The following is an 11,343-nucleotide window of genomic DNA, read 5'->3' as shown; positions in this document are numbered from 1 at the left end:
GAAGGAGACCAATTCGGAACGCGACATGAGAATGAATCGAAAAGATTAAACGCAAAAGTTGTGGGGTTGGTCACACAATTTCTAGTGAGAAAGCGGGTTTCTCACGAGAAGAAACTGATTCAATTCGCGGACGTGGGTACCATTCTCAACAATGGTGAGTGGTATGAGTTATTGAGTGGTGAGATTAGATGAGAAATTAGAGAGAAGGAAAGTGAACCAAGAGAGAAGGAGAGAAAAGGTGTAAGAAAGTGTTTTTGGTAGGGGGGAGGGGAACAGACAAACATCAGCCGAGAGTCATTTTATACCTCTCTGAAAAAAACCAACTCAAGAACGTTCGCATACGCTCACTTGATAAACATAGTAGTATAAAATTAATGACATAAGTGGTTAAGTAGTTAACTTCATCAGTTCATTTTAAATTCTTAGTAGTTAATAGGGCTGGCAATGGGTCGGGTAAGAACCGATACCCGATCCAGTCCGAACCAATAAAAACGGGTCTGGGACAGGTAGTTAGTATATTGGACCGGTTCTGGGTCTTGAAAATTAGAACCGGACTCTTATTGGATTGGTTCTGGATTAAGTATATACCGAACCGTTATGGACCTAATCCAATTAAAATTTTTAGTCTTATTCTTTCTAATTTTCCTCCACCATATATTTCTATTACCTTATACAACATTGCAATATTTAAAGTTCCAAAATAAGATATGCAAAATACATATGTAATATTACGATATTTTTTTACATAATAAAAAGATGGTTTCTATTACAAATTTGGATTTCAAATCATTCATTATGCCTTTTTTATTTGTATATATTGTTTTTGTGTTTAGCAAAAAAAATTATTTAATATTTATATAACGAAAATTAGGATCCAATTATTAAAAACTCGGTTCACCGGGTTGAAATTGAGCTTATTGGTTCGGAACGGATCGGATCGGATCCGAAATAAAAAAAAAAAGTTTTCAGTTCGGTTCTGGTTCTCTAACTCAAATATCCGTTCGGGTCGGATCCGGTTCTGGGTCTGTATTGTTGAAAAGCGGATCGGTTTTGGATTTGCCTATATCCGGACCGATCCAACCCATTGCCAGCCCTAGTAGTTAATGCATTCTAATTTTGTGAATTAAAATAAATGCATAATTTTGTTGATTTTTATTGTTTTAATCTTTTGATAAAAAAAAAAAAAAAAAAAAATTGCATACGGTTTTTTTTTTTTTTGTGGGATGGAGTATGCACATAATCTCGCACCTTGACTTAGAATCCTGGCTCAGTCACTGCCCATGGCTCAATTAGTTAACCATGTTTAGTCAAAGAATGCAGAATTGTTGTAGCAAAAATATTCGAAACCGAAAAGAACCTGGTGGGGCATCAACAGAAGGACGGAAAGGTAAGGTCCAGCCCATTAAACATCAGGGTTAAAATGGGTATTACCGGCCTCATTTCCTTAAATAAACATTTCTTGTTCCAATAAACCCCGGTCTATTCTACAGTTTCAAGTTTCAACAACCCCATCTCATCTCCTTGCCCAACACGCATCCCTAGGAAACAAAAAACACAAACATAAGCGAGAGAAATGAAGCGTAATTAATCTAAACAAATTAATTAGCAATGTTCGCCAAACGCCTGCTGCAAAAAGTCACTAATAATAATCTCTCTCCTTCATCTTCCTCTTCTCAGGTAATCATTGTTTTTTTGCAAAATAATGTCATTTTGAGTACGTGGAAATGTTAAGTTATGATGATAATCTGTTGAGTTTATTTTGCATGTATGAATTTTTCTTGAGGAAAGAATGCGAGACGGGGAAGTGTAGCACCAATGGATTTGGACCCACGCATTTTGCTTCACTATGGGATTCCATCTACCGCGTCGGTACTTGCTTTTGATCCTATTCAGGGGCTTATGGCCATTGGAACACTGTGAGTTTTCTTTTGCCTTGTTAGTTATCCTATCACTATGTATTAACCTTTTTTATTGCTTGTTTTACTGCAGGGATGGGAGGATAAAAGTGATGGGTGGTGATAGTATTCAAGGGCTTTTCATATCCCCACATCAGTTGCCTTACAAAAGTTTAGAGGTTTGTAAGCATACACAATTACAGTGATTCGGAAGACTTAAAGATTCTTCTTTCTTTTTGTCTGTTCACTACTTTTAAATCCTTTAGTTCTAAATGTGTAAAGAAGTTCGTTTGCTGTGTTCTTTTCTGGGAAAGTGCCTTGTTACTATTACTAAATGCACCTTTTTTTTTTTTTACCCCACAGTTCCTACAGAACAAAGGTTTTCTAGTGAGCGTCTCAAATAATAATGCTATCCAGGTATTGATTGTTTATTTTTGTTAGTTGTTGAGTCATTTGTTTTACCTTCCTACATTTGGATGCTGTATTTTTTTTTATCTGCCTACTTTTTAATATTTGTTAAATCCCTCTCTAACTAAGATATAACCTTATTGAGGACATAAAAGTCTGGTGAAGACACGTATGTTCTCATTCACAAAAGTAGGTTGACTACGTGTACTTATTCAGTTATTCCTTAAAACATAAATATGTTGAAGCTACCTAAATTGTATGTTAAGGAGATGGGCTTGGGAGGGACAGAGGAAACTGATGAAGACATGTATATCAACTACACCTGTTTTTGTAATTGATGATTGCATTTTAGCGTATATCCCACCACTGTCTCTATCTGTGCGGAAGCTCTAGGAGAAGTATATGCTACTGGTACATATAAATAAGATAATCACACCGAACATGCTATTAACTATTGCTTGCGATTCTGACCATATGCTTTCCCCAAAACTCGGCTTGCCTAAGAGACCTGTGATGTTTCTTTTTTCTTTCTTCTGTTTTAAAGAAACAATGAGTTGTTGGTTTGATAAGTTGGAATCCTCTGGTTTTGTTTGTGTCTATCCGTTTATTCTGAAAATAGACTAGTTGGCTTTGGTCATTTGGTGGGATATCTGGATTCTGGAATGAAGTGATGAGTGGATTTTCTCAATACTTGTCTACACATGAACTACTGAACTTAATCATATCTTTACAAACTGGAAAAGTTATTCTCTTCCCATACTTATGGCGGAGGATAATAACTTGTTTCTTCATCAGGTCTGGGATCTGGATCAAAGGTGTATAGCATGCTCGTTACAATGGGAATCCAACATTACTGCTTTCTCTGTCATCCATGGCACATACTTTATGTACGGACGTATGAATTAGTAACGTCTCCTTTCAAGCTTTTATTATTACGCTGGGAAAAGTAGGTAGACCTAAGTACATCTCATGTAACAGTCTTGTTATTATGACATACAGGTACATTGGAGACGATTGTGGATTGATGTCTGTATTGAAGTACAATGCTGAAGAAGGAAAGATAGTGCAGTTACCATATCATATTCCCGCTAACTCTGTAGCTGGTAACTAACTTCCCTTGTTTCCTTTTTTACACATACGAAATTATATACTGACAAAAAAATGTTACAGATGTTGAATGTAACACTAGTTTTTTATGTTGTTACACAAGAAATTTAAATGCGACTATTTCTGTCACAGAAGCAGCTGGTATTTCAATTGCCAACCATCAGTCCATTGTTGGAGTCCTTCTGGAACCTTGTGCTTCTGAGAGGCAAGACATAAGAATCTCTTCAGTTTTATATATTTCAAGTTCCTATTAGTAAATGTTGTTGTTATTAAGTATTTTTGGTCTTTTCATTTTTATTATATCCCCCTTTTTTGTTTGATGGAGTCTTGTTCATATTTTGAACCTTGAACTTGTGAATTTTAAACATTTTGTTTTACACTTGCAAATCGATCATTTCATCAAACTACCCAATTAAATAGGTTGTATATTGAGCTTACCTACTTACATAGGCAAGGAATGAAAAGATACACGATCAGAACACAAGAGAATCCCTTTTAAAACCGAAATAATTAAAGGTGCGTATTTCACTATGTTCCTCCACCTCTTAGACCAGTACTACAAGAGACCTTAGATTGAAATGATAAGCTTGTTCTGAGAACGAAGGCACCCTTAAAAATTATTCTTCCAATACCTTTTTGTAGAACATCCTCTAGTTCAATGTATCCTTCACTGCCAAATACAAAACCAAAGAGGACAAAATGTAAATCACACTTGTTCCCATCTATGGTATATTCTTGGTCATCTATATTGCGGTTATATATTTGGGTGTAGTAAGTGACTAAGTGTTCAGGTCTAAGTACTTATGGTCATAATTAAGATCAGTACATTAGTATGATATTAAAGAGATGCAATCTGGGGAAACTGTGTCTGGTCATCTATAACTCTCATAAACAGGATGCAACTATACCATCCTTTTTAAGCACTTTTACTTCATTATTTTGACATGTCATAATTTCTTAGGACTTTCCCGCCTGCAGGGCTTTAGATCTCTGCTTGGATTGGAATGTGGTAAAAAAATACTGTGAATGATCATGAGACATCTCATGTCACAAATTTGCATCTACAAGTGATGGCTTTTGAAGATATTTTTTTGAGAGATTTAGTAACACTCACTCTTGGTTTTATACTATAAATATCCCGTGTATGGCCGAAAACTGTGGACATCATTGAGCCAAATTTGAATCACTTGCCGATTAATAATACTTTATAACGTGGTTTCCATTAGATTTGTGTTTCAGCAGCATTGCTTATTGGTATGTAATGCGCTTCTGAGTCAATGACTGCTACATTTGAGCCAAAGGGATAAATCCTAAAATTTGGAAGTCCGGGAGGGATGCAAGTAACCTTCTTATATAAGGGTGATGCTGCAAAAGCACCACTTTCCCAATGCTTGATAATATACACGCTCCAGTAATTTTATGTCCTGGAATTTTTTTGGTTTCATCATATCAAAACTTTAGTTTCTCCAAGTGAATGTAGCTATGTTGTTATAGGTAGGACATAAGGATGCATGATTGCTAAATAAAACCTGAAATTAAGGTTTATATACTGAATAAACTTCAAAGCTTGTTCACATATGTGTCTCACTAATATTTTTCTTCTGCAGAGTGCTGATTGCGTATGAGAAAGGGTTGATTATTCTGTGGGATGTTTCTGAAGCTCAGGTTGTTTGTATCAGAGGCTATAAGGATCTCCAATTGAGGGATGGGGAAGTAGATGGTTCTTCAAAAGGATCAAGTAGTGAAATTCTAGATGACATCTCTGACCATGAACAAGAGGATAAAGAGATAAGCTCTCTTTGTTGGGCATCTTCTGATGGGTCTATCCTTGCTGTGGGATATGTTGATGGAGATATCATGTTATGGAACATGTCATGTGCTTCTGCTAACAAAAGCCAGCAAACTGGAGTATCATCAAATGATGTTGTCAAGCTACAATTATCTTCCGGTGAGAGGAGGCTCCCTGTCATTGTCTTGCATTGGTCTGCATGTGGCAGTAGTGGTGGACAGCTTTTCATTTATGGGGGAGATGAAATAGGATCTGAAGAAGTTCTAACGGTATATTTCCTGAAAATGACTTGTTCCTCAATAATTCTCATTACTAGCAAACTTTCTATGGCTCAACTTCTAATTGTTAATGTTATTTAGTTTCTTGCAAATGTTTCAAAATACCTTCGGCTTTTAATAATATTCAGAAAATGGGTAAAAGAATGCAAGCATGTAATGGGAAATGTACCACTTATGTTCAATACATCCCCAACATAAAGCACAAAGTTCTTATTAGTCTCCTTCAATTTGTGTATCTATTGTTACAGGTCCTGAGTCTTGAGTGGATGTCTGGGAGAGAAACATTACGATGTGTCAGTCGTGTGGATCTTACACTTGATGGCTCTTTCTCAGATCTAATTTTAGTACCGAGTGGAGGGGCGATGAAAAATCCCAGCGACACTCTCTTTGTATTGACAAACCCGGGACAATTACAAGTATATGATGATTCTATCTTGTTGGCACTATCATCGCAGCAGGAGAAAAAACCTTCTGTTCCTGCAATTCAGTTTCCTGTGGTAGTACCCACACTTGATCCATACATGACTGTAGCTAAACTGAGTTTATTACCCATCGGTGGAATATCATCAAAGGCTCTTATAGAGGTTGCATACTTCTAATAACACCAATTATTCAAGCATTATTATGCTCTTACTTCCGATAAATATTAATTGTCTGTATTCATTTAAGTAAGTTTTGTTTGTTCTAATAGATGACCTCGGTCATGGATATTGGAGCTGCGCCTACCCTGAGAACAGGTTCAAAATGGCCTTTGACTGGTGGTGCTTCCAGTCAAACGTCCTCTTCTGAAGATAACAGGGTTGAGAGACTATATATGGCAGGCTATCAAGATGGATCTACAAGAATATGGAACGCTACTCATGCAGTCCTTTCACTTATGCTTGTTTTAAAAGGCGAGGTTTGAAGTTAATTACCTCAATCCACAAATATCTTTTTTCTTTGAAATGCTGTACTGGAATACTACACTTTTATGTTGACTGTTATAAATATTGTGGGGATTGCTAAATATAGTAAAAATGTATGTCAGGTGGATAATGTCAAAGTTGCTGGTGCCAATGCTTCAGTTTCAGCATTGGACTTTTGCCCCCTTACATTGAGTTTGGCTGTTGGCAATGAATGTGGATTGGTAAGAAAATCATATAATGCATCATTGGAATTTCAAGATTTTATGTTTTTATAGTAGCTTACATTCTTTTCTTGCATAGGTTCGTGTCTACAAGCTCAGTGGGAGTCCTGGAGCGACTGATCTACACTTTGTGGCAGCAGAAGAGAAACATGAAGGTGATTTTGTGGTTTTGTGTCATGCACACAGAAACGTTTAATGTTATCTCAGAATTCCATTCTCACTTAATAGAAAACAATTGTTTCATTTTGCCTTTTAGGCTGTTTCTGTGGTCTCTGTCATATTCATAAAGCATTCACCACATCAGCTTGCGTCATCTATGTTCTTTGTTGTATTTTGAAACAGTGAGAAACTTGTTTTACAGTTCATAAAATTCATCAAGAAAAAGGACTTCAATGTACAGCAGTCTTTTCCGTCCTAAGCTCTCCGATTCGGACTCTACAATATGCAAGTTCTGGAGCTAAGCTTGCCCTAGGGTTTGCATGTGGTCGGGTGAGTTATTATCTTCCTACTGGTTTACTTAATATATTTGCACATTCTTTTGATCAGCAAGCATATTAGTTGGGAACTTTTGTTAGTTCCTGTCAAAGGTTGACATTTCATCTGCTCTGGTTTCAGGTTGGAATGCTTGACATGCGTTCCTCATCAGTTTTGTTTCTTACAGACCCTGTCTCCAGCTCAAGCTCCCCAGTCATTTCTTTGACTGAGATGGCATTTTCAGATATTTACAACTCCGTAAACAGTCCAAAACACCAGGAATCCAAAAACACAGAGGACCCTGCAGATGTTATTTTCATTTTAACTAGGGATTTACACTTGGTTATCGTGGATAGCGTCAGCGGTAATATGATTGGCTCGAGACCATTACATCTGAAAAAGGAGTCAACTGCCATTTCTATGTATATCATAGGCAAGTTTTTATTTACAATTAAATTTTTTCTCTTTCTTTTAGTTTGAAATCAGAAACAACTTAATTCCTTCTACAAAGAAATCGAAAATTTATGTTATGTTGGCACTATTATGTTCCCTGAGTACTTTCATTATACCAGAGAGCTGCATTTCAGTCTCTGAAACTTCCAAAGAGAAATATCCAGAGCAGCTGTCCAAAAGCAGTCCAACTCAGATTGAGCCTATAGAAGCAGATAATCACAGTGGGGAGACACGACAAGAAGTTGAACTAAACACCTCTAGTGAAACTGCAACTTCTGGGGAAAGTTCATCCGATTCACTTATATTGCTTTGTAGCGTGGATGCATTGCGCTTATTCTCTTTAAGATCTTTGCTAAAGGTGATTTTTTCGACTTTATCACTCTTTTGTGTTCTTATATTTTATTGTTGCTTACACTTTGGGAGACCACATCTGCGATAGGGTGATTGTAGCTCCATCCATAAAGTGAGCCTTGCAAAACCTTGTTCTTGGACTACAACTTTTAAAGGGAAAGATGGGAAAGCATGTGGACTAGCTTTACTCTATCAGACTGGAGTAGTTGAGATAAGGTTGGAGTCCACTTTACTGCTTTTATTATTAGCTTCTAATTTAGCTCTTCATTAAACAGTAAGTTTATAAACATCAATGATGAGGTGGCTCTAATTGCTATATTTATAAATACACATTTCAGTTTATTTGGAAATACATATAACTTTTTTAGACTTCAAAACTAGATCCAACTTAAGTGTTTCTTGTTGAGGGGAAAAGAATATTGATGCCTGTCTTTGCTTAGGTCATTGCCCGATTTGGAAGTTGTGAGAGAATGGTCTCTAATGTCAATCTTAAGGTGGAGCTTCAAGGCAAACATGGAGAAAACAATTTGTTCTTCTGAGAATGGGCACATTTTTCTGGTTGAGATTCCCTTTTTTTTCTCTAATGTTTATTATTACATTTTTATTTTATGGGTCAGCTAATTGATTTAGGTTTTATTTTTCCCCTATTTCCGAAGAATCAGCAAGAATAGTACAACGTGAAGGAGGCTTACCCATAGAATATAGAAAGGAATACCAACAAACTTATAAAAGTTTGAAGAACGAGGTTTATTGAAAAAATCAGCTCCTCAAACCAACTTCCTCCCATAGAGTTATATTTATGCAACCAATTCTGTGATACACTTCTAGCTTGAAACTTTAGGCCTGTCTTTGAGAGTTCCAAGCTTCTTTACTGTAACGAAATTTGGGTCACCTACTATACGTAGAGTTAATTCCTCTTTTTGAAGGACAAAAGGAGCTGCTTATTCTAATTTTTCAGCAAATATATTATATGCGTTCCAGACTAAGCAATATAAATAACGAAATAAAAAGTTTATCAGAACATGTATGGTTTATTCAGAATAGGATCATGATTAATTTAGAAGCAATATGTACCTTCATGTGACGATATATAATACTTCCGTGTAATTTTTTTTAGGTAAATGGTTGTGAATTGGCTTTCATCTCTCTTTTGGCCTGTGAAAATGACTTCAGGTAATGTTTATGTGTTCTTAAGTTATCATTCTGTGACTTGATTGCAAATAAGAATGAGAGAATCTAAGACAAACTATTTTTTGTTTCTTTAGTATTTCGAGACTTTACCATCACTCCACAATAAAGTAATTGCAGAGTCTGCTGATGCCACTATTAAATTCTCCGCAAATCAGAAGAAGAAACAGGTTTCTTATATATGATATCAGGCTTATACAGTATATTTTGTGTAAAATATTCTGAGTCTGGTACTTGACTTACTCGTATTATCACAGGGTACATCCTCTGGTGTTTTTGGCGGTATTATTAAGGGTATAAAAGAAAAGAAACAGGAAAGTGGCGTGGATCTTAGTGGAAGTCTTACCAAGTCAAATTATACTCAGCATTTGGAAATAATATTCTCAAAGGCTGCATTCCCAGAACCATCTGAATCAATCAAAGATAATGATGAAGTTCTAGAGCTTAGTATAGGTATCCATCACTATTTTCCTCTCATGCCCTTGCCAAACCCTTCTATCTTATCTTGTGCTTTTGTTTTTCGATAGATGATATTGAAATTGATGAGCCCAGACATGTAATGTCTACTGTATCTCAGCAAGCAAAGAATGATGGAAGAGGTACGTTTGATCTATTACCTTTTGACTATCTTAACTCTCCAACAACAACAATATTGATTTTCTCCCACAGATAAGGAGACAGAGAGAGAAAATTTGTTTCAAGGTGCGACTGCTGATGCAAAACCGAGACTAAGAAAGCCTGAAGAAATCATTGCCAAATATAGAAAAACCGGGGTACTTACAGCTAACAAATATAGTTCAATTTGTATACCATATAAATCTCTGTCTGACTTGAAAATCAATGCCAGGATGCTTCCACAGCAGCCGCTCAGGCTAGAGACAAGTTAATTTACAACGGCAGGAAAAACTTGAGGTAGGGCATTCTTCCTGTAAAGTTTTTCCTATCTTCTTTTGAGTCTCATTTCCATGAACTGGTTGAAAGTAATATAGTACCTAGAGAAAATGTCATACATTTGATGAGTAAGAGTGTCTGGAAGTGTTGCAAGTCTTTTTACACAAATTCAGGGGAAAGAAGTGTCTCACAAAACAGTCCTATAATTTGTTTGCATGCTTAATATGTAACACGTGATACTCCTATTGTTTGCTGATGTAAAACTTGAAAATCACCTTCCTTCATTATGTCCACAACTCCACATGAACCTCGATTCGGAAACATTTTAGAACTACTCATTTGTTTTCTATTGAGATTACTGGAGCTGCTACAATCAAAGCATCTTAAAACTATCATCTGTCGTTTCTGTCTCAGAGGCTCAGCAGACGTACTGAAGAACTACAAAATGGGGCTGAAAACTTTGCATCAATGGCAAATGAACTTGCAAAAATATGGAAGCTCGGAAGTGGTGGAAAATTTGATAAAAGCTAGGATTTCTTCTCTTCTTTTTGAGATTTATTGATTTTTTAATCAGTCCTGATTGGTGCTATTGGACTTCGGCTCTGATAATGGCTTCCTTGGGTGATCTCAATGAATACCTCCACATTATTCTATCACATATGGCTGTGTCAAATGAAAATTGCCGCGTTGTAGGCTCACGTTTCTGATAGTGTATGATAGACTACTCTAACCTTGTTTGAACCCAAATGTAAATTGGCTAACACTGTAAAAATGTAACTTCTGATTTCTATTCTTTTCACTGTATTTTGTATGCATGATTAGTATTTTGAAGATAATCTTGCCAAATACATTGGCGTGATAATTTCGTTCAGCATACACAATGACACAAGTACTGTCCATATCCCTGAATTATCTCTTTACTTATAATGAACTGCTTGTTTGTGGTGAGGATGGGGCTTGATCTCAAGGCGTTGTTGTCTTACTATCCACTGCGGCAAAACCCAACAGTCTACACCAAATGTAACAAGATAGTAAGAAAAACAAAATTAAAAAGAAAAGAATGTATTCCCAGTTCCCATAGGTTGCCTCTGCGATGACTCAACAGACCAAGGCCCAAAATATCGATATTGATGAATATATTGGTGTACTCAAAAACCGATATATATTGGATATATCGGATATTTCGGATATATTTATTTTTTTGGTAATCAGTCCAAACTATTTAAAATATCAAAAATATCGGATATATCAGAAATATACTATCGGAAATATCGGATATATATCGGAAATATATTGGAAATATCGGATTTATATTTTAAAATGGTCAAAAAGTCAACTGATATATATCGATTATATCGGAAATATCGATTATATCGGCAATAT

The 11,343-nt window shown here is 36.0% G+C and overlaps 1 protein-coding gene across 1 annotated transcript; it reads left to right on the top strand.

Moving 5' to 3' along the window:
* The first annotated feature begins 1,477 nt into the window (after positions 1-1,477).
* On the top strand, positions 1,478-10,616 carry LOC147483279 (uncharacterized). The gene is given in 26 exon segments (XM_086579522.1): positions 1,478-1,677; positions 1,789-1,916; positions 1,990-2,074; positions 2,259-2,312; positions 3,099-3,190; positions 3,303-3,406; positions 3,543-3,615; positions 5,018-5,468; positions 5,726-6,061; positions 6,169-6,375; positions 6,505-6,603; positions 6,683-6,758; positions 6,965-7,092; positions 7,219-7,510; positions 7,650-7,888; positions 7,970-8,097; positions 8,322-8,439; positions 8,999-9,054; positions 9,149-9,239; positions 9,327-9,522; positions 9,597-9,668; positions 9,739-9,842; positions 9,917-9,955; positions 9,958-9,981; positions 10,375-10,447; positions 10,450-10,616. Coding segments are annotated over 26 exon segments (3,366 nt in total). The 5' UTR covers positions 1,478-1,608; the 3' UTR covers positions 10,482-10,616.
* The last annotated feature ends 727 nt before the right edge of the window (positions 10,617-11,343 follow it).

The sequence above is a fragment of the Coptis chinensis genome, chromosome 8, assembly GCF_015680905.1.
Source record: "Coptis chinensis isolate HL-2020 chromosome 8, ASM1568090v1, whole genome shotgun sequence".
In the NCBI taxonomy this organism is placed as follows: Eukaryota; Viridiplantae; Streptophyta; class Magnoliopsida; order Ranunculales; family Ranunculaceae; genus Coptis; species Coptis chinensis.
The sequence above is the reverse complement of the archived record's forward strand: the minus strand, read 5'-3'. Positions and strand labels throughout refer to the sequence as shown.